Source organism: Pelodiscus sinensis, chromosome 2 (genome assembly GCF_052426305.1).
Source record: "Pelodiscus sinensis isolate ZL-2025 chromosome 2, ASM5242630v1, whole genome shotgun sequence".
NCBI classification, from domain to species: Eukaryota; Metazoa; Chordata; order Testudines; family Trionychidae; genus Pelodiscus; species Pelodiscus sinensis.
The window spans coordinates 59607257-59631636 of record NC_143053.1 but is presented as its reverse complement, the minus strand read 5'-3'; the positions used below and the strand labels follow the sequence as shown (position 1 = coordinate 59631636).

Genomic DNA, 24380 nt, shown 5'->3' with positions numbered 1-24380 from the left:
GTCTCCTTGGACAGGAGCTTAGGAGACTGGCAGAAGGGTCCAGTGGGCTGGATGTGGCCTGGGGGCTGTAATCTGCCTCCTTGCTGTAGGTATTAGTAATGGTAGAGAGATAACAACAACACAGATTCCCATTTCTGAAGTAGGAAACATAGGCGTGTTTTCTTTAATTGTTGATGATGAAATTCCTTCAATCTTTTCACTGTCTTTACAAAAAGACAGTTTTAACTTCTTGGAGAATTCTTTCATCCTCATGTATTTAAATATATTTAATCTATTTTTAAATGAGAGGCAGTAATTCATGTAGCAACCTTGAATAGCTATAAATCTAAATAATACAGAATACATAAAAGCTATGTCAAACTGTCAGATTGGAATAATTGAAATTCAAACCAACAGATCATCATTAATACATAATATAGAGATAGTAAAACCTTTTACCTGCAGTTTTGTTCGCTTTTGTTTGTTTACATTCCAAAAATACCCTCTATTTCTAAACAGTGGAAATTGCCTTTCGCTTCTCTTTTAATAAAGTGGAGCAAATTGCTCTGTCATATTCTGGAAGGTGTAATTACTAGAGTCTGTGATGTATTTAGCAAGTAAAATTAGATCAAAACTAATTATTCAGTTTGTTTATATACAGAAAAATTATCTGACAACTAATGAAATAGATCCATATACATTGGGGCTCTCTCTTCCTATCGGTGAGAGGAAGTCAGCCAAGGTAGGTATGCAAATATTAACTCAGTAAATATAGTATATAACTAGAAAATTTAAAAAAATCACTGAAGTTTTCAGTGTTGTGGGAAAAACAGACTCTCCGCTTGACAATGAAAATCCTGTCAAATCTTTTAGCCATTTCATATATGAACAAATTTCTTTATCATTAGGTCAGTTTTAAATGAGGTGAAGCTTTCTAATTCTATAATAAATATTTGTGGTTGATTTAGTTATCTAGATTCTCTTTCCCTGGGTAATCTGGTGTATTGATTTGTAGGTAATGAAATAGCCAAATTTTACTTGTAAAATATATAATTCTGGATTATGCCAGCATGTTTGTGTGGTATTAGTTATTATTTGTATTATCATAGGACCTAAAAGCCCTAATAAAGGTCCAGACCCCATTGTGCTAGGCACTGTAAAAACACAGATTAAAAAAAGATAGCCCCTGCTCTAAAGATCTTATAGTTTATTCAGTTTTCATGTACTCTACCAGATGCCTGCTTTTCCACATACATAGTTTTGTATGTAGAGCAAGACTTACAGGTGTAGTGGTTCAATTACTGTAAATAAGGACATAATACTTAAGGGTTTGTATATTAGCACATTGTATATCCTTTTTTTGATGATGTAGAATCCAAAAATTGCTAAAATATGGCAAGCTTTGTATAATAGAACTGAAGTTTTATACAGATACCATAGTTGTCAGTTATATCAACCCTTGAATTTCCGTACCCTTTCTCATGTGTGAAACCTGCTGGGTATTTATATTTACTCAGTGGTTTTTATTATACACTCTGTTTCCCTGCACCTACTTACATTGTATTCTAATAAGTTGTACCTACTTTGCCCTTTATCCATTTGCATGGGGACACACAAGGGTACGTTGGTGTAGGAGTGGCCTCAGCGGACACAGCTAGCATCAAAGAATCTAAATAGACACAACCTTAATTTTGACATTTCCTAAATTCTGAATGCATGACTTTGCAATCTTATCCTTTTAACTTAGTTTTTGTGTGTCTCTGTAATATGTAATATATAAAATGTATTTCTTAAACAGTTATTAAATTCGTGCCTATGGGAATTGAGTACAGATATATTTAAAAAGTAATTATCTGGGTACATGCACTAATAGGGCTCATGATTAGCTGCCAGTTAGCATTTAACTGATCTTGGGTCTCCAGTGGAGCTTAAAAGGATCTTCAAGGATTTTGTATAGGATTACATAAAATATTGGTTTGTACAATTTTTGTGTTTGTTTATTTTGTACAAAAAAGGCTTGGAGTATTTTTATAAACAAAGTTTCTTTGCCCTCCCTTTTTTACCTTAAGAAGTATCAAGAATGCCAATTTTACTTTTCCCTGGTTTGCTGGAGTAGCTCATGTTGTCTCAGCACACATGTAGTATAAGCTCTCACCTTTTAACTCGCTAGGCATTTTACTCCAAAATGTTTACTAGATATAGTCATTTAATACATGTTACGATAACTAGTTTTAGGTGATCTAAGTAAAAGCCTTTCTCGTTCAGTTGCTCTGCTTTCGGTCTCTTGACTCTTGTGATGTTCTGTAGTCACTACAGTTTTTCAGGTTAGACAACATCTAATTTTTAAAAGTAAAAAACAAACTGCCCTGTTCTTTGAGTGTGAAAAGGACATCTCTCCAAGGCTCCTATAAACATCCCAAAGAAGGGTATGAGTTCAAGTCCATATTTTTTCTGTTGCAGTTAATGATTCATATTTAACCAGAATATCTTATTTATTATTGCTTTATTTTAAACATTTTGGTAACTTTTAAAGAGTAAATAATAAATTGCCTGATACATAAGTTTTTAGCAAACTATTAATGTGATGTATAACATTGTTCTCCTTGAAATTTGATGTTTATTCTAGGAATTTAGAGCTATTGGATGCGTACGGTACTATTACCAGGATAGTTTCAATAGTCATGTGACTATTGAGACTCTTTTTAACCCAACTCAGTTTTGCTAACTTGATTAACTCCATTGAAATTTCCACTTGACTCTAAAGTATATCCATTTTAATGTGTTTAATTCAAATTTAGCATGTTGAGTTATGTCCTAGGTTATAACTGAACGAGAATCTGTCTGTATACAAATATTATATCTCTTCTGTGGCATAGTTTAGGTATAACTCTGACCCACTGGCAAACAAGGCATTCATGCCTTGTTTGTACATCAAAAAGAAACAAAAAAGTCATACATTGTTCTTCTAATATCTCCTGAAAAGTTAAAAGTCCTCTCCCTAAAACGCAAAGTTATGAAGACTTTTCAATGTCTGTTTCAGGAGAAACTACGGCTTGAAAGAAACAGGGAATACAATCAGTATCTCAGGGACAAGGAAGAGTGGAATGAAAGATTAAGGAAAATAGGAAAGAAAAACGCAGAGGTAATACACATTTTACTGAAGTCAGTTTACTCTGAGAGAAATTAAATGAGATTAAGAATTTTTTTCCAGTTCATTTGTCTAATTGTTCTGTAGGATTTTTGTGTGATAAACTCTTAAGAAGAGTGGTGAAGAATATACGTTTTCAGTAAATATTCTTTCTCAGCACTGTCTCTCTTTTTTTTTTTTTCCTCCCACAGGAAGATAATTTTAGCAATGCTTACTATTCAGTATCCATTTTTACGTCTCAGATTGGTCTCCGTCCCCCCTATTATTCTTGCTCATAGTTTAATTTTGTTTTTTAATTGGGAAAAGTGGGGAACTTTATTTAAAACAAACTGCTTCAAGGCATGTTTATATTAAGTCATTTCTCATCCTTCCCTTTCTTAATGTATGTGAGATCCCTTGCTTAGATTGTAATCTCAGGAATATATCTTTCAGGTGTTTTTTTTTTTTTTATATAAGATCTGTCCTAAAACAATAATGGAGAGTATTTCTGAACATTTTTAGGCACTTTTTTTTATATCCGTACATATTGTCTACTCTAACACAGCACGATAAAAACATTTTAAACAAGTTTAAACCATTTATTGATTTTAATATTATAGCCACTTTGGGTAGACCCCAATTGTATTTTTTTTGTCAAGTTTGTATTATTTCTGGTGGAAATGGAAAATGTGGCATAAAGACTGACATCTTAACTAGTAAGCTTCCAATGTTAAGGACACAGTTAAGTATTTGTGTAGTCAAATTAACTAGTTAAATTAATGTAAAAATAAATATAAAGCTATATGGTTTTTAAAAGATCTATCTACACACTTATCCCTTCAAGTGAAGTTTGTGGTCATAGATAATCTGGGTGCTTCCCCTGTGAAACAGCCTGTAAAATTGTTTTTAAACCTGAGTCAGGACAGTAAGGCTTTGTCTGTATTTATGTGGCTATTGATGCTCCAGAGATTGCTCTTCTGGGGGTTCAATTAAGTGGGTTTAGTTAGGACCCGCTAAATTGAACGCTGATGGTATCCCAGTCAACCCAGTACTCCATGGGGTCATGAGAAGTAAGGAAAGTATATGTGGGTTTCTCCCATTGACCTCCCACAGTGGGATGCTAGAAAAATTCAATTTAAGGTATGTTGATTCCAGGTATGCAATTACTGTAGCTGGAGTTGCGTATCTTAAATTGAATTTCTTGTGTAGTGTAGACCTGGCTTAAGACTATGTTCGTCCCTACTAGCATTTTTGTTGGTATTACAGATGTTGCTCAGAGATGTGGAAAAACACCCCCTGAGTGATATAGATTACGCTGACAGAAGCACACGTGTGGAAATTCAATAAGGACAAATGCAAAGTACAGTAAACTTCTGATAATCTGGCACCTTTAGGACCCAGGAGGTGCTGGATTATCAAATATGCTGGACCATTGGAAGGGGGGGCTATGAAGAGTCTGGGGAGGAGTGGGTGGGAGGGATTCTCCCCTCAGCGCTGTGGGACCAACCCAGCAGCACCCCAGCTGCTCTGCCCCAGACTTCCCCAAGTCAGCCGCTGCTGAAACTGAACATCGTCTGACTCTGGGAAGCCCGGGGCAGAGCATCCCAGCTGCTCTGCCCCGGGCTTCCCAGAGTCAGCTGCTGGTCAGTTTCAGCAGCGGCTGACTTGGGGACGCCTGGGGCAGAGCAGCTCCAATTGTCCGGCTGCCCGGAACACTTCCGGGTTCCAGATGGTGCTGGACCATCTGGAGTGCCGGACCATTGGATGCCGGGCCACTGGAGTTTTACTGTATTCCACTTACGAAGGTACAATCAATTTGTACATGTACAAAATTGGGAAATGACTACCTAAGGAGGAGTAATGCAGAAAGAGATCTGGGGTCATAGTGGACCACAAGCTAAATATGAGTCAACAGTATGTCACTTTCTAAAGAAAGCAAACATCATTGTGGGATGTATTAGCAGAAGTGTTGTAAGCAGGACATGAGAAGCAATTTTTCCGTTCTACTCTGTGCTGCTTAAACCACAGCTGGAGCATTGTGTCCAGTTATGAGTGCCATATTTCAGGAAAAACGGAGACAAATTAGAGAAGGTCCAGAGAAGAGCAACAAAAATAATTAAAGGTCTAGAAAACATGACCTGTGAGGGGCAAGTTGAAAAATTGGGTTTGTTTAAAAAAAGAAGACTGAGAAGGGACATAAGGTTCAAGTACCTAAATGGCTATTACAAGGAGGAGTGAGAGAAAGTATTCTTCTTAACTTGGACTAGAAACAATGGGCTTAAATTACAGCATGGAAAGTTTAGGTCGGACATTAGGAAGAACTTTGTCAGGGTAGTTAAGCACTGGAATAAATTGCCTTGGGAGGTGTGTAATCTCCATAATTGGAGATTTTTAAGGGCAGGTTAGACAAACATCTGTCGAGGATGGTCTAGATGGGCTTGGTACTGCCATGAACAAAGGGGACTGGACTGAGATGGACTTGATCTCTCAAGGTTCTTTCCAGTTCTATGATAGCAGGAGATACTCTTTGGTTGAAGTAGCTATTGCCACTCATTGTGGGTGGTTTCGGTATCTCAGTGGGAGAAATCTGTCCTTTCAGCAAGGAGCAGCTATACAGATTTAAAGCAGGGAATCTACATCTGTATAACTGTGTCACTGTAAGGTTTCTGATGTCAGATCCAAAACTCTCCCTGTAGCTATCAAGGCTGTTTCCCACTCTGGCACTTCAAGTGCAGAAGGTGGGGGCCCATAAGAGACTTTAAAAATACCTTGCTTCTATAGGCTTCTGCTTAAAAACTTCAAGGTCACAGATTCCCTGACCTTGGGTAATATGCTTCTCCCACCCAAGTGCAAAACCCCTTTTTCTGAACCCAGGAAAACTCACTTGGGAATTCTTCCTGTGGGGTACACACCCGAGCTCTCTCACCGTCCCTCAGGAAAAAGCTTGAAACAGTGTGATTTTTTTTTTTTTAAATAGCTGACCTATCAATCTCAGGCACATGCACACAGACTTTCGTGCTTTGTAGGACAGGAATCAGATCATAGCCTTAAATGCGATTTTATTAACAAAACAAACAAAAAATATATTTGATAAAGCATATTTAATTGCCAGGCGTTACAGAGCAACTGAGAAAACAGATTAAAACACAGAGAATTGCTTACCTATGATTCAGCTTCAGTTACAGTGAATAGGGGATGGAGGCTCATAGACTCAGCACAGAGGAATTTAACCAAACAACAAAACAAAGGAAAATAACCTGATCGCATTTAACTAAAACATTCTCTATCTGTTCACATATCTGTAGTTCCAAGGTTCAGTCCTTTTCTAGGAAGTGGGGAAATGGTATTCCTTTTCTAGGCATGGATATCCCTGCCTGGTTCAATTCATCTTTTTTCCCCAGCTCTTGGTTTGAACTCTCACAAAAGAACTGCAGCAGGTAGATTCCCTTTCAATTCAAATCTCAACACTTTCTGTCCATTGGTTCTCTTGACTCCTTGGCCACACTTCACCGATACCCACTGTTCTAGGTTTAACCCTTAAGTTACTGAATGCTGGGATGATCAGAAACGGGTAAAACCCCTCCCATCCATCACAGTAGTAAATGGGAATTTTGGCTAAATAAAACTTGTTCTTGGAAATATTATGTTTTTGTGGAACAGTGATAGAGATGCAGCCATGTTAGTCTGGTCTAGCTGAAACAAAAGACAGGACTGTGCAGCACTTTAAAGACTAACAAGATGGTTTATTAGGTGATGAGCTTTCCTAGTCCTGTCTCATGTTTTTGTGGGACGCATAAAGTCTTTAAAGTTTTAAATGACTTCCCTCCTGGAAGAGGAGCCTCCTGCATGGAATTATGTAATTCATAGAATCATAGAATCATAGAATAATAGGACTGGAAGGGACCTCGAGAGGTCATCGAGTCCAGCCCCCCGCCCTCAAGGCAGGATCAAGCTCCGTCTACACCATCCCTGACAGATGTCTATCTAACCTGTTCTTAAATATCTCCAGAGAGGGAGATTCCACCACCTCCCTTGGCAATTTATTCCAATATTTGACCACCCTGACAGTTAGGAATTTTTTCCTAATGTCCAATCTAAACCTCCCTTGCTGCACTTTAAGCCCATTACTCCTTGTCCTGTCCTCAGAAACCAAGAGGAACAAATTTTCTCCTTCCTCCTTGTGACACCCTTTTAGATATTTGAAAACTGCTATCATGTCCCCCCTTAATCTTCTTTTTTCCAAACTAAACAAGCCCAGTTCATGAAGCCTGGCTTCATAGGTCATGTTCTCTAAACCTTTAATCATTCTTGTCGCTCTTCTCTATACCCTTTCCAATTTCTCCACATCTTTCTTGAAATGTGGCGCCCAGAACTGGACACAGTACTCCAGCTGAGGCCTAACTAGTGCAGAGTAGAGCGGCAGAATGACTTCACGAGTTTTGCTTACAACACACCTGTTGATACAACCTAGAATCATATTTGCTTTTTTTGCAACAGCATCACACTGTTGACTCATATTCAACTTGTGGTCCACTAGCTGAAAAACACTTGTTTGATGTTGAAATTCCCATGTATATAGGGATTCTGGAAGAAAGATTTTCTCTTCAAAACAGTTATCCTCCTGAGAGCTTTATGGGAGGGGGGTCTCTCTGTGGATATCTTGTAACCATGGCCATATTTATAAGTTCTTATCTGCTAATTTATTGAATGAGATTCTAGGGTCAGAGTTTAGTTGAGAATATTACTTCGTCTAAAGCGATATGGCCATAAAGGCAGCAATCAGACATCTTTTTTATGTTGGAATTCATTATCTATTAGTCCTTACTGGATTCTGAGAATTATTTATGCTGTAGGATAGTTGACAGAACTGAAACTTGGCATTGATGCTGCTGAGGCTTCAGAATTCCAATCTGTGGTTCTCTATCTGCCTGTTTCCTGGTTCCTTTGAAAGACCCTGCAACAAAATCTACAGGACTTTCATTCAGTGATTATACTGATTTGTTGTCTAATTTGGGTATCTTGAAATTATGCATTATGTCTTTTGGGCTGCTCTAGAACCTTTTGGATAATCTGTTAAAGATTTCCCATCTTTTCAGGCTGATATTTTCAATTGACTCTATTGAGGGAGATCTGAGTGGGTTTTTTTTTTTTTATGCATAATTTCCTTGGTCTTGGAAACGCCACTCACTTTCTTTCCACTTGGAATTATAAATCTTCTGCAGCCCACCTGTGAGATGGGTGTGGACCGTCTGTGAACCACACTTTGAGAACCACTACTCTAGGATTGCACAAAATATATTTACATTATAACAGGGAAAATATATTGCACAAAATATATTTACATTATAACAGGGAAAAGAGAAGAAAATGATTCTAGTGAAATAAGATAGCAGACATGGAAACATAGACAATATTTTATTAAAAATGTATTTTATAAGGTAACTGAGGAGACACTGAAGATGATTTTAGAGCAATCTGTATTTAGTGTCACAAAATGCCTAAATCGCTGCAATCAGGATATCTGTGCATGTGATCAGATAAAATGAGCTATATACAAGTACTGCTGAGTCCTTCCTCCTTCAAATCTAAAAGTCATTTCCTTCTCTAAACTGAGTTTGTGTGAGGCCTGTCACCAAGGACCGCTGGCCATCCCATTGTCAGTGAAAATAAATGATCAGGTAAGATGAAGAGTATTGTTTTTTCAGGAAAATTTCAACCAACAGTTAAGTCCCTGTTTAAGAGAATATTTTGAAGTCCTCATCTGGGGAGAGTTAAGATTAGGAGATTATTGTAAATATAGAATCAAACTTATTGCTAGAGCACTGATGGAAAATGTGAATTATGCTGAGATGAATGAATGAAGGTTAATTATTTTATTTGTATTTGTATCTTTTTAAATTTTGTTTTTTATCTCTATTAAACAGCATGAGACAGAAAGAAGTAAGAAAACTACTGGTATTTCTAGAGTTCAACCAGAACTACGTTCACAAATACAACCCTCTTGTACAGATTCAGAACCTCCCAAGAAAGATGCTTTTACTTCCACAGAAGCTTATGAAGAGCTACTAAATCAGAGACGACTGGAGGAGGATCGGTATCGCAAACTAGATGATGAAGCTGAACTGAGAGAGAGACTGTTGCCCAAAAGACTTGATGAAGAACTGGACATTTCCAATAGAAAGCATCGCAGATTTGATAGCAAACGTGATATTTCTCCTAGAAGACATCACAGATTTGATGAGGATCATGATTTTGATAGAAGATACCACAAATTAGACTATGATCCTGAAATAAATGAGGAAATGGACCCTAGATTTAGATATGAAAGTGACTATGACAAAAAACCTCTGAGAGTGTTCCATGCTGAAAGGTATTTTAAGGTCATTTTCCACTTCATTTCTTTATTTCCTTAATCTATTTCTTATGGGGTTATAGCACTAAAAATGATGAGTTTTTCAAAGATAGGAGATTATGCTTTAATGGCATTGAACATGAGATTTGAAATACCGGTTGGACCTCTTTTGTCCAGAACCCTCAGGATCTGACTGGTCCCAGATGAGGGAATTTGCTGGACAATGAGAGGTCCCCTGACACCAGCTCCTGAGCTTGCTGTCCCTCCCAGATGCCGGCTCCCTGCTAGACTGTCTGCAGGCTAGCCCCAACCCCGGCTCTGCTGCCAGGCGGGCAGCATGAGGCTCCAGGTCCAGCTCCATTGCCAAATGGCACACTGCTCAATTGGCCAGCTGAAGTCCCAACACCCCTGCTGGGCAGCGTGTGGACCTGGCTGCGCTGATTCTGCTGGGTGCTGCAGCTGGCTTCCCCTCCCGTGCTGCTGCAGCCATAGCCCTGGCCTCATAAATTGTACTGGGCGGCAGGCAGCCCCAATCATACTGCTACCACTGATGCCGCCACCCAGGCTGATGCGGCCTGGCAAGGCTTCCCCTCTTGGGCTGCTGTCCTGATTACACTCTGCCCAGGCTGCTGTGGCCTCTGCTGCTAGCAGATTTGCAGGGTTGTATTGGGCTCCCAGCTGCTGGCCCTCATGCTCTGGGTCTCTCTTCCACGGATGTTGCTGGAGCAGAGAATCCTGGATTTGGGAGGTGCAATGTATACTTTAGACTTCCTTGAATCAGGGTCAAACTCTAGAACAGTTGGCTCTGTTGTGGATCCTTTTGAGGCTGATAAGTTGAATGATTGTATCTTTTAAATAAGACTTGGAAAAAATGAGCATCCCTGGTGGATGTTAGATCCTGTGGCTTTTACCCTAAAATGAAGGCAAACTTGACCAAAAATTTCCTTTTCCCTGCTGTTGTACTGTGTGTCCTGTGACTCTTTGCCCGACTCTTGTTTCTGTGCTAGGGGACAGATCCTTAGCTGATGTAAATTGTTCTGGGTCAGAATGTATCTCTGACAGTTTACATCAGCTGAGGATCTATCCCAGGAGTAAGCATTTCACCCAAGCTGTGAGTATGTGGTTTATAAGTCGTTTTGAAATCTTTCCGCATAAAAAGTGCTTTACAGGTATAAAATACCATCATTAATAGTTGGTACACAGAATGCATGAACTTAACATCTAATGAGGTGATAATTGCATGACATTCAGGTGTCACTTTTGGGGTCAAAAGGAAATATTTTATAAACTCTTCTTAATTTGAATAATTAAAATTATGTACTGTTCAGTGAGAAACAGATATGAAAGTTCTTCATATTCAACTCTCAGAATTAATGAGGAACTTAAATACTCCAATAAATAAGATGGCATTTAAATTAAATCTTAAGTTAGTCAGATAACTAATTTAGGCAATTTATGCATATTAGTTAAGGTTTTTAATTGAAACCACAAGTTCTAAATGAATTTCTTCATGAATAATATTCACTTAGCTCAGTTAGCTGTGCTTTGTTCTTACATTTCTTTTTGTTTTATTCTATATAGGTTTTTATACTGACATCATAATAGTATTTGAGCACCTTCCATAGCCCATGAAGTAACATGATTAGCTGGGCTGTCCCGCTGCCCCCGTGCTCCGTGGCTTTGCTCCGGACACCTGTGGTACAGCAGCTGGGGCGCTGCCAGTTGGTCCCATAGCGCCGCTCTGGGTGCTACTGGACCAACCGGGCAGCACCCCAGCTGTTCTGCCCCAGGCGTCCTGATTCAGCCACTGCTGGTCAGATTCAGCAGCGGCTGAATCAGGTCGCCTGGGGCAGAGCAGCTTGGGTGCTGCTGAGTTGGTCCAGTAGCGCCGAGGAGCGGCGGCGCTACTGGACCAACCCAGCAGCACCCCAGCTGCTCTGCCCCAGGCGTCCCCAAGTCAGCCGCTGCTGAAACTGACCAGTGGTTGACTACAGGAAGCCCCTGCCCCGGGCTTCCTGGAATCAGCCGCTGATCAGTTTCAGCAGCAGCTGACTTGGGGATGCCTGGGGTTCTTAAGTTGAATCTGTATGTAAGCACTGGCGTCCAGATTCAGCTGCTGTTGAAACTGATCAGTTTCAGCAGCGGCTGAATCTGGACGCCAGTTCCGACTTACATACAGATTCAACTTAAGAACAAACCTACAGTCCCTATCTTGTACGTAACCCGGGGACTGCCTGTATGCACTTCTATGTGTGTGTTAGAAAAAGCAAAGCTGAAGAGTTGCACTTGGAGTGTAAAGTGGTACAGTTTCAGCCTTAGTTCCTATGAGAATGTTTTCTGTCATCTTGGACCAGTCTCCAAAAAAGCTTTGTCTTCTGCACAGACGTTTTGCATGTGGATTTGCATTTGGATTTGTGATTCTCTTGATCAAGCTTGATTGGTAATCTGGCAGGATAGTGTGGTGCTGTTCTGCTCATAGGCCTAGTCAGTGGTCTAGATTAATTTTTGATGTCAAGAAAGTTATACCACGGATTAAGTTAGTGTGCTTTAAATTAGAACACTGGAATGTTGTTAGGAGTAGCTATATAAGTAAAGACAATTTTCTCTTAGCATTATCATTATAAACTATTTTTTTCAAGAGTATGACCTGAAGGGATGTAAGCATTCCAAAGAGCCTTTTTACTCCTTTAAGCATTGCCCTGTAGTGATTTTGCTTGCTAGAGTGTACCCTGTGAAGTGTAATAGCAGTGGAGTAGTAAGCTTAATAAAGTACATTATCCCTAATTGGCTCTGTGTTGAAGCAAATCTACAACCCTGTTAGACTCTGGCTCTGTGAGTTGACAAGGATGTCATTGGAGCAGCCTATGAAAACCTAGACAGAACTAATCACCAGGAAAGGATTCCAAAAACATTTTATGTGCTGCTTGGAGCCTTGTTGCTAACTAAGACCACCACCAATACTGCAGAAGGTTTCTTCTTGCGCAAGAATCAACAGACTGGAAGACAGGTTCTTCAGTGGGTAGAAATGTAGGCCTGGTCTACATGGGGAGTTTAGGTCAAACTTAACCACATTAGGTCAATTTTCCAGACAAAGAGTCCACATGACCAACCTCATTCCATTGACTTTAAGGGCTATTAAAGTTGATTTCCGTATTCCTGCTTTTCACAAGGAGTAACGCTAAATTTAACCTTGCATTGTCGACTATGGCAGTAAAGATGCAGCGCTGTAAAAGTCAAAGTTCTTAGCCTTTGGAAGGTGTTCCAAAGTGCTCTGTGATGACTGCTCTGGCCAGGACTTTCAACTCTACTGCTCTCTGGGTGAACTGGAAAAGCTCTGGGAAAATTTGAATTTCATTTACTGTGTGCACTTCTGGTGTGTTTGCATTTTTTTTCGTGCTACAAGTGGGGTAAGGCAATTGAGTGTGATCTGTAGCAGCCATTGTGCCTACATAGCGGGGACTCCCTGGAACAGCTTGTAAATGTGTCTGAAAACAGAGCGGGAATCCTGCCTATACATCTCCATAAAGCTTTTATAGAGGAACCTTTAAATCCTTCTCACAAGGTTTCTGGGGAGACCTGCCTTATTTCATCCTCCACAGTAGTACACCTTTCCACTCCAAGCCATTAAACTGACATTATTGTAGCACAAAGCATCGTGCCATAAAGTCCAGGTTTCTGGCCACGTTCATTCAGTATCGACTCCTTATAACTCTGTGTGATTTGGAGAAGACTGATATCACTCATGGCAACTTGGATGAAGCAGGAGAGGCTATTAATGGATGCCTCTGCAGCAAACCTCTGTTTGCTCATGCCCAGTGAATCATGGCTTGAGCCTTTGCACTTCTGCCATGCTTGGACCACCTTCTCCCCACTTCTACCCGCATGTTTCTGTGGGAAGGGAAAGCTGCTCTCTCCCAGCACATGGGGGGTTGCCCAAAATGTGGTCACTGCATGAGCCCCTGTCTTGCCAGCTGTCACACAACTACAGACAACGATGACGACTTCAGGGAACCTGGCAAAGAGTCAGCTGCCAGCTTCAAAAAATGCGGCTCTTGCCGGGAGGCAATGCCAGCCTCTAACGGCCATTCTGAATGTATCCGGTGTCTGGGGGAATCATATGTCCCCCAGAAATGTACCCACTGCACCAGACTTACCTCCAGGGCCAGGAAGGACAGAGAGAGGCGTCTTCAGATGCTTCTCTTTGACAGAGCCCTGCAGCCCCAGCAAACAGATGCGGACCAACAGCCCCACAAGTGCCGGGCTTCCTCCCTGACTATGGGGCTTCAGAAAAAGCCCAGGATCTCTCCCGTGAGATCCCTACCAGCTGCCCTGAACACTAGGGAAAGCCATCCTGAAAGACTGGGGACTTCTGGTGCAGCTAAGCCAGGTCGCCCTGTCTCAGCGGCTCCAAAGCCGAAGCGACCGCGGGAGCCTTCACATATGCAGGCTCCTCAGGCAGCATTGCCTCAGCTGCCGCCTCTGCTTCCCTTGCACAGCGCTGAGCCAGCTCCAAGATCGGACCCGGAGCCAATCATCACGGCACCCGCATCGCTCCTAAGCCTCCGCGTGGTGCTGGACTATGCGGCGCCGATCCGCCTCCCTGCCGGCACGGCGCCAGCTGCTGCTGCTGCCTCTGAGCCTCCGGCGCCAATGAACACCGCACAGGCTGTCTCTTCAGCACACACCGGCAGATCAGAAGCTCTGAGTCCTGCTCCTTTGATCTCGCCGCGCCGGAGTTGCTCTCGCTCCCACCTTCTCTCACCGGCACCATCCTCGCCTCTCCCAGTGCCTCGTTCTCCACGCCACTATACCCATTGGCATGGGTCCCCCCATGCCTCTTCCAGGCTGCCTTCACCATTCCTGTCTGCTGCATCTTCCCACCACAGACACCACTACAGGCAGCTCTCTATGTCTCCTGCTTCTTCCAGGGCATCAGACATCCGCTCCTGTTCGCCCTGCTTTCTGTACCATTATCGATATTACGCCCATTCCAACTATCACGACAACCGCTCACTGCGACATGACAAATATCATCATGGCGATCACCACTCTTGAGACTCCCGCAGCGGCTACTCTTATTGATCACATTCTGCCTACAATTATGTATCACACAGATGCTCTCTAACTCTGGCTCTCCTTACCCCTCCGCTCCATTCAGCATCACCACCTCATCCTCCATCAGAGACGGTTCACACCGCCTTCGGGGACCACCTACCAGGGACTTCCATCCCAGACTTGTCCCCGCCAGATGAGGCATTCATACCGGGCGACAGCTCTCCACCAGATGACCTCCGTCAGTTCCAAGAGTTGTTTAAACGAGTAGCTATCACACGAGATCCCGCTGCAGGAACTCAAGGACAAGCAACACAAGCTTTTCAGGAATCTCCAACCGCAGCATAGGTCACGCCTGGCCATTCCTCTTGACGAAGGCATCCTGGAACTGGCTGATGAAGTGTGGCATGCTCCAGCGTCTGCTCTTCCGACCAACAAGCGGGCCGACAGGAAATATTTCGTACCACCGAAGGGCATGCAATTCCTCTTTGCCCAGCCACAACCTAACTCCCTAGTAGTTGACGCAGCTCAACAGAGGGCTAGAGCTCCACACCTCAAACAACAAGGCTTCGATAAGGATGTAAAGAGACTTGAACTCTTGGGCAGGAAGGTCTACACTTCAGCAATGCTACTCCTCAGAATCACCAATTACTTGGTGCATCTCTCCAACCACACCTTTGACACCTTTTCATGCCTCACCCCCCTCATGGATAATCTCCCTGATTCTAAGAAATCGAACCTGAGGTCAGCAATCCAAGAGGGCTACACATCAGCGAGAATGTCCCTCCAAATAGCTATGGACGTCGCTGATACCGCTGCTCGCTCTACTGCTACTGCCACCGTTATGCGCAGAGCTTCTTTCCTTCAAGCAGTGGGAGTTCCGAAGGAACTACAGGTCAAAGTCGAGGACTTACACTTCAACAAGGGTAAGCTCTTTGCAGAGACCACGGACTCAATCTTACACTCCTCTAAAGACTCCCGAACAACCTTGTGAACTCTGGGGATGTACAGTCTCCCCTTTAAGAGATGCTGGTACTCACTATACCAGCGCGTATATGACTACTCCTACATCAGACATCAGTGGCACCAGCAACAGAGGCCCTTAGACAATCAACGCTCTCGCCAGAGGCCTCAGCGACGCCGAAACCCAAATGGCAGGACGAACATGCCTCCCAACAACAAGCAACAGGTTTGATTCGTTGGTCGGGGGCGAGCAGACAGTCACAGGCAGCACCACGAATCATACGACCCAGCTCTTTCACCACCGGTTGAGGCCCTTTCTACATCAATGGGCAAAAATCACTACAGACAGATGGGTCCTCTGAGATTGTTCAATCTGGCTACTCTATACTTTTCATAGCCATCCCACCAACCATCCCTCCAACTCACGAGGAACCCTCTCACAACACCCTCCTCCAACTAGAAGTCGACCGTCTTTACTTTCTGGGTACCATAGCCAGTTCCAAAGGATTTCAGGAACAGGGGCTTTTACTCACATTATTTCCTCACCCAGAAGAGGTCTGGAGGTTGGCACCCCATCCTAGATCTCCGCCGTTTGAACAAATATCTCAAGAAACAATGATTCAAAATGATGACTTTAGCTGCCATAATCCCTGCATTAGTTCCACAGGACTGGTTTGCCGCCCTCGACCTCCAGGATGCCTTTTTCCACGTCCCTATCCATCCAGTTTACAGGCGGTTCTTACGCTTCGTTTTGGCAAAGGACCACTTCCAATACAAGGTCCTCCCCTTCGGGCTATCATCAGCCCCCCAGGGTGTTTTCAAAGGTTCTATCCGTGGTCACGGCCTTCCTCCGGCACCAAGGGGTATTCATCTTCTCTTACCTGGATGATTGCCTATTCAAGGGCCCTTCTGCACACGAGGTCTCCCAGATAGTTCACCTCACGAGGCAAGTCTTCCAATCGCTTGGACTCCTCCTCAACGAGCAAACGTCCGTTTTGCACCCCACTCAGAACATTGAGTTCATTGGGGCCCGCCTGGACTCACTTGCCGGCAGAGCGTTCCTACCCTTACAGAGGTTTCGAGCCAACCAAGACCTCATTCACACCATCACCGTCAGCCCTACCGTTCCACTCATCACATGCCTCAGACTGATGGGCCATATGGCGGCTACAACATACATGGTGAAATATGCCAGATTACATCTGCGCGCCCTTCAGTACTGGCTGACTTTCGTATACGACCACACCAGATACAATCTCCACAGGCCGGTAACGCCGCCACCTGGCGTTCTCCAATCACTCCTATGGTGGACCAGCCACAGAAACCTGCTGTCAGGTATACCTTTCCATCAGCAGGAGCCACTCCACCAAATCACAACGGATGCCTCCCTACTAGGCTGGGAGGCTCACATGGGCTCCCTCTCAGTCCAGGGCCAATGGTCCCCACAAGACACACGCCTACACATAAATCTTCTAGAGCTACGCACCATTTTCAACACATGCAAATCCTTCCTCATCTACATTCGAAATACCACGGTGAGGATACTCACGGACAGCATCACAGCCATGCATAACGTGAATTGCCAGGATGGTGCTTGCTCCCGTTCCCTATGCACAGAAGCCATCCACTTTTGGAAGTGGTGCATTCGCCACTGAATAACACCTTCGGCATCCTACTTACCTGGCACCACAAACGTGATGGCAGATTTCCTGAGCAGACACTTCCATGTGAAACACGAATGGGAAATGCACGATGGCGTCCTATGCAAGATCTTCCAACGTTGGGGTACTCCTCGACCTCTTTTCAACTGCCGCCAATACAAAATACCGCAAGTACTGCACCAGGGCAGGCCTAGGCCGCGCATCCCTGGGGGACGCCTTCCTTATGACTTGGTGCGGACCCTCCCTCTATGCATTCCCCCCCATACCTCTGATCCCCAAAGTCCTCCAGAAGCTGAAGGCGGAGAGGGAAACGTTAATCCTCATAGCCGCGGACTGGCCTCGCCAGCACTGGTTTACCTTTCTCCACCGTCTCTCTGCACGGACACCGATCCGCCTTCCGCCTCTCCACAATCTCCTCACAAAAGACCGAGGATGCCTGAAACACCCCCAGATACAAACCCTGAACCTAACAGCATGGTTCCTAACTGGCTGACTCCATTTGAATCCCTCCGCTCCATTCCAGTCCAACACGTCCTAGTATACAGTAGACGACAAACCATGAGAAAAACTTACCTTCACAAGTGGCGCAGATTCTCCTCGTGGTGTACCTTGAACCACCACGATCTGACCTGTCCGTCAATCCCCTCCGTACTGGACTACTCATTGCACCTAAAGGACAAAGGCCTCTCATTAGTCTCCATTAGGGTGCATCTCGCAGCAATATCAGCATTCACATCACCGATAGATGGTGTTTCTGTCTTCGCCCATCCTACTACTAAGAGATTTCTCACGGGCCATGCCAACATGGCCCCACCGCACGACCCAATCCCACCAGTGTGGAGCCTCGATGTAGTCCTCAATCCCCTATTGAGGCCGCCGTTCGAGCCTCTGGCGACTGTATCCTTGCATTTCCTCACTTTGAAAACCGTTTTCCTGCTTGTCATAACATCAGCACGCAGAGTGAGCGAGCTTTCTGTCATGATGGCCATGCCACCATATACAATTTTCCGTAAGGATGGAGTAGTCTTGAGACTACACCCAAGATTCATACCCAAAATCGTCTCCCATTTCCATGTCAACGAACCAGTGATCCTGCCAACCTTTTTCCTGAAGCCCTATGCCTCACCACGAGAAGTGGCCCTACACTCCTTGGACACCCGGTGGGCCTTAGAATTCTACATAGATCGCACTAAACCTTTCAGGAGTACAGACCACTTATTCGTCTCCTTGGCACAGAAGTGGAAGGGTCAACACCTATCTTCCCAAAGGATTTCCAATCTCATAACCTCAATGCAATCTTACGCAGCGAAAAGCTTACTTCTCCCATCCCAACCACGTGCCCACTCCACTAGAGCCATGGCCACATCTATATGTTCCATAGAGGGGTAGCCCTGAAGGACATTTGCGGGATGGCGACCTGGTCCTCACATGAGACCTTCACCAAACACTATTCTATTTCTCTAGGCACTCGTTCAGATGGGGCAGTGGCGACTGCCGTGCTCTCCATAGTGGATAAATAGGGACTCCTTGCCCTCCTTCTGTTCTGATGACTACTGCTACGCAGTCACCCATAGTGGAGCACCCGCAGGGACATCCCCGAAGAAGAAAGCGAAGTTACTCACCTTCGGTGCAGTAACTTGTTCTTCGAGGTGGTGTCCCTGCGGGTGCTCCACTACCCGCCCTCCTCCCCGCTTCGGAGTCCTCTCTCTCTCTGCTCTTGTCTCTGAGGGTATGTCTACACTACCACCCTAGTTCGAACTAGGGTGGTAATGTAGGCAACAGGAGTTGCAAAAGAAGCCCGGGATTTGAATTTCCCGGGCTTCATTTGCATGAAGCCGGGCGCAGCCATTTTTAAATGTCCACTAGTGCGGACTCCGTGCCGTGCGCCTACACGCGGCACGGACTAGGTAGTTCGGACTAGGCTTCCTAGTCCTAGGAACCATTACTTCTTGTTCCTAGTCCTAACTATCTAGTCCGTGCCGCGTGTAGCCGTGCGGCACGGAGTCTGCACTAGCGGACATTTAAAAATGGTGGCGCCCGGCTTTATGCAAATGAAGCCCGGGAAATTCAAATCCTGGGCTTCATTTGCAACTCCGGTTGCCTACATTACCCACCCTAGTTCGAACTAGGGTGGTAGTATAGACATACCCTTACAGACTCCGGGGTGGTCTCAAGGAACTGGCGGGGGGCTGGCCCGCGCGAGACAGAAAAGAGCGCAAAAGCTGCAAGCCCGTGGTACATGCGCAGTCCGGCCGAACACTGCTCATCACAAGCTTCTGTGCAAGCCCAGCACCCTTAGTGGAGGGGACACCACCTCGAAGAATGACAGTTACTGCACCGAAGGTGAGTAACTTCGCTTTCTGGGTGGCTAAGCTCTGCTCAACTAGCAAAACCAGGTGCAGACTATATGGCAGACATAACATCTGTGATTTCACTCCCAAATCCCATGTGGAAAATCAGCTTGACAATGCTGGAGAGGGAACCTATTCGAGAAACTACATGACAAGTGTTCAGAGGGATTTAAACAACTTTGCTTCAGTGAGTTGGCCGCTCCCTATTTGCATGTAACTGACAGATCTGGTTCTGTCTTCTGAGCTACATACAGGCTAAAAAATTACTGAATAGGATTTGTGGATCTTTTGGCTGGAATAAGATATTTTTAGGGTACATGGATACATTTTTTTTTCTATTTCTTTAAGGACTTGCCAAAATAGAGTAAGAGACACATCTTTTACAAAGATGAAATACACGGAAGTTCCAACATACTACAGATTTCAACAGCTATAGGAAATATTATGTTATGTGTATTACTCTATACATGTGATTCCAAATAACTAGACCACAGAAATCACAGAACTGAAAATGAATGAATGATTTAAAAAACCTGTTTGTACATCCCTAATATATTCTCAGAATTGTGATATTCTGTCCTCTTGCTAGAAGTTGGTAAAACAAGAAAAAAAGTCATTATTTTGAAGTGGTTGCAGAAGCTTTATTTTTCTTTTTGGTAGAAAGAGATAATTTGTTGCTCATCTTGGGTTGAGGGTTAATTTTGTGATGGGATGGAAAACAAATCCTTTTTGATGAGAGTTTATTTTAGAAAGATTATTTTCTTCCCACTTTTTTTTCTGAGCTCTAGTTGGCATTCAGACTAGATGCAAGTGGGATACAGCTATAGTCCTGATCCAGCAAAAGATTTAAGCCCATGCATAACTTTAAGTATGTGAATAGTACAACTTCAGCGGGATTGTCTATGTGCTTTGAATTAGTGCCTGTGGTAGCTACAGATGTTTCAAGCACAGAAGAATAGAAACCCACTTTTGATAATTGTCCCTTCCTCATTGTAGTAGCTATGACCTGTGATGTAATGTGCAACATCATAAGAGCTTCTTCTCATAAATAGTTCATATAGTAATTTAAGTGTATGTTTTATGCTTGACACTGCAATATTTTAAGTTTTGAACATTTGTTTTTTACAGAAATACAGCACAAAGTAATTCTCCAATAAATGAACAGGCAAAGTCTGCCACTGGTAAAGATGATGTTCCATATGCAACAGGGCTCATTCTTGGTATGTATAGAAGCTCAGCTAATGATGGCTATATTATGATATTTTACATTTGGGCCTGTCATAATCAGGAGTGCTGACTAGCACCTGGTGACTAAAAGGTTAACTAATGCTTCCTGTACCTACCCTGGTATCGGGTGACCTGCCAATAACAATGTAGGTAGGAATTTCAAACTGGAAGAGAGGGTTTTTTCCTCTCTGTCTTCTGTGTTTGAGAGGCAGAGCAGTTTCTTACAAGACTGAGGAAGATGGGAGACACTTCTGTCTCCAAGAATGGACTTCTTAAAATGTGTAGTAGGGAAAAGTTTAGATAGTCCATCAGGATTTGTTGTTTTCCTTTTATAGGGATTTGGAAATAAAGTCTGAACTTAAGAGTTTTTTTTCTTTGTAACTAAGTTTTAGCCCAGGGGGTTTCCCTGAGTATCTTTCGCAATTGGTGGCTCTTTCCATCTAGCCTCTTTACTATGCTTGCAACTGTAGTTTTGTTTTGATAATAAAGGCTTGTTTTCTTTTCCAATTAACTGGGATTGATTGATTGTTGTCCTTAGGACTTAGCACCTAGTTACAAGGGCAGAGTCCGTTGTCCGTGAATCCCCTCTGTTTATCCCAACTCTGAGCAAAATGGAGGTTAGGGCAGGGAGAGAGTTTTACCTTAGGGAAGAGATTTCCCAAGTGATCTCTTCCCTGGTTTCCTGGGAATTACTTGGGAAGTGGCAGAGGATTCCCCAGAATCTGGGTATTAGGATTTTGGGAAGGAAGATTTTATACCAGAACCTGTAGAGGCAAGGTTTTGGAGTGCTCTTGCAGGCCCCCAACTTCTGCATTCGTTGTGCCAGAGTGGGGAACTGCCTTGAAAGGGCCCTCCCTAATTCACAGTCTGTTTGGATAAATTTCACAGTCATAGGATTTTTAAAATGGTAAATTTAATGCTTTTGGATATTCAGATCTGAAATGTCATGGTGTTGTAATTGTAGGGTATTACTACCCCTACTTTTGTGCAGCTGCTGGCAGCAGCATTGCCTTCAGAGCTGGACAATTAGAAAGCAGTGGCTGCTGGTCAGGAATCCAGCTCGAAAGGCAGAACAACTGCTAGCAGTAGCACAGAAGTAAGGATTGCATGGTACAGTGTTGCCACCCTTACTTCTACACTGCTGTCTGCAGATCTAGTCTCTTAATTAGCACCCGCCACTCTCGGGCCACTCAGCTCTGAAAATAGCAGCATAAAAGTAAGGGCAGCATGAGTATGGTAGTAAAACCCTTACTTCTGCATTGCTTCTGGTGGGGTGCTGCCTTCAGGGTGGGGCATCTGGGTAACATTACAACCTGTGACGGGCTCGGGTCTCGTCCCCTTGGCAAGGGGGCATGGGGCGGACCCTCCTAGGCCGTCCTGTCCATCACTTCTGTTCACGGTCACTGTAGTTCCTTCAGTTAGGAACTCCTGCCCTGTTAATGGCATATAATGCCCCCTCACGGTCCCCTAATCCGGGGTCTCGGGGGACACAGGGGAGGAATGGGGGTCTGGGCCCGCCCTCACTCACGGGCCCCAGTCCAGGGCCCTAAGGACTTAGACTGTCTTGCAGTCTCAGTCCGGCTGACGGGGTTGTGACCCTAAACTCGTCAGCCCACGGGCTAATTCACCGCCCTGCCCTGGGCTGCTTCCTTCCTCCCCTTTCTGTTCACCTCTGCTCCTCGTCTCTACTCCCTCACGGAAGGCCGTCCTGGGCGGTCACCCCCATCTTGGCGGGTCCGTCCCTCTCCTGCTGCCTTCCCTCCATCTCTGCCGATGGGAGTGTTTTATTACCCCCGCGGCGTCGGGACGCTGCCATGCGTCCCGCCCCCTGCGTCGCTTGTCCGGCACCTGGGATCCCCCTGCCCTCCTGCGTCCGGTGGGGCTTTTCCCCTGGTGAATCGCGGCGGCTCCCAGCTGAGCCGCGGCGCTCCCCAGCTGAGCCGCTGCCCGGGAGCAGCCGGCGCACGGCCTGTACGGGCTCCGCGGCTCTACAGCCAGGGCGCATACTCCTGGGGTCTCAGTGCGGGGCCTTGGTGCCCCGTCACACAGCCATAACTCTCCAGTTGCCCAGCTCTGAAGACAGCACAGAAATAAGAGCGGCAATACTGTGACCTCCCTACAATAACTTTGTGATTCCCCTGCTACTCCCTTTTGGGTCAGAATGCCCAATTTGTGAAATGCTGATCTCCCCCGTGAAATCTATGTAGTATAGGGTAAAAGCACACAAAAGGCCAGATTTCGTCAGAGGATGCATTTTTGAATGGCTGTGAATTTGGTAGAGCCCTATTTATATATGAACATTCAGTATATTAATGCTTTTCTTCTTTAATTTTTTAATTTATTCTTTAAATATACCCCTGATATTGATAAATAAGCATCTAGTTAAATAGAAAAAATAAAACTTAACTTCACTGGACCTTTGCCTCCTCTTGAACATATAAACAGTAACTGCTTGTGATGCATGTAGGAGAATGGGGCTCAAATGTATCTTCAGATTTCTAAGGGTCTGTGAATCAGTGGAGATATGTTTACTTCTAAGCATTATAAATCCGTTAGAAATTTTACAGAGTTAAAAAGTTAAATCTTAAAAATATTGGAACGTGTTTAATAAATTGACATCAATGCTTTAAAATTGGGTAATTTTGATTGCCATGTTTTCCCTCCCTTCTTAAATATATCCACAATATTTAATAAGTAATATTGCAGAAACCTCAAGTTAAATATTTGATTTACACTCTGAAAAATAAAATCCCATCTACATTAAAAGATATTAAAGCAATGATGTCTAGCTGTAGTAGTACTTGAGATGATGGTCCCTAAAGTTAGATGAGGACCTAGAAAGAATATAACTTCTTTTGGGACTTGATACCGTATATACTCGAGTATAAGCCGACCCGAATATAAGCTGAGGCACCTAATTTTACCACAAAGAACTGGGAAAAAATATTGACTCGAGTATAAGCCTAGGGTAGGAAATGAGGCAGCTACTGGTAAATGTAAAAAATGAAGATAGATACCAATAAAATTACATGAATATTTATTTAAAAGAAAAACAATAACCTAGCTCTGTAAGTGGAAAAGGGGGTCAACAAAAACAATATGGTATCAAAAATACCGTAACTCCCGCTCACAGTCCTCCCGCCAATCCAATGAGCCCCTGAAGGGCCGCCTGCAAGAAAGCGCCCAGCGCCAGCACCAGTCACACACAGGAACAGACGCTCGGACACTCGGCCCAACCAGCTCAGCCCCCGCCGCCCCCGCCCGGACCTTTCCCAGGCCAGAGCCCCTCTCGGCTGCTCCCCGAGCCTCCCTGCCGGCGGCCCCGGGGCGAGGCCGCTGGCTCCGAGCAGCACCTGTGGGCGCACCCGCAACCCAAGCGGTCGGCAGAGGCTCTGAGCGCCCCGCGCAGCGACGGCCCCCGACACACAGAGCCCAGCCCGCTCCCGGCAGCGCCCCCCGCCCCGAGCGCCTCGGTTACCGGGGTCGGAGCTCCGGGCTCACGCGGCTAGACCCGGCCGGCGGCAGAGACGCGCTGAGCCCGCCCGTGAGCAGGAGGCTGACTTGAGTATAAGCCGAGGGGGGCATTTTTCAGCACAAAAAATGTGCTGAAAAACTCGGCTTATACTCGAGTATATACGGGTATGTAAGTCCTGTGCCTATGCTAATGT

At 44.3% G+C, this 24380-nt stretch overlaps 1 protein-coding gene across 13 annotated transcripts in view; it reads left to right on the top strand.

Annotated features, from left to right (window-relative positions):
• Positions 1 to 24380, top strand: part of CSPP1 (centrosome and spindle pole associated protein 1) — a 169251-nt gene that overhangs the window by 38095 nt on the left and 106776 nt on the right. For 11 of the 13 annotated variants that reach the window (XR_016348751.1, XR_016348750.1, XR_016348748.1 and 8 more), the window contains 4 exons: positions 641 to 721; positions 3020 to 3121; positions 9031 to 9476; positions 20614 to 20705. Coding sequence is in view for 7 of the 13 variants with exons in the window: in XM_075920581.2 (XP_075776696.2) it covers positions 641 to 721; positions 3020 to 3121; positions 9031 to 9476; positions 20614 to 20705 (721 nt within the window). In the remaining 6 variants the exon portion in view is untranslated. The remainder of the gene's footprint in view (positions 1 to 640; positions 722 to 3019; positions 3122 to 9030; positions 9477 to 20613; positions 20706 to 24380) is intronic. The other 2 variants (XM_075920582.2, XM_075920580.2) reach the window with 1 other exon arrangement.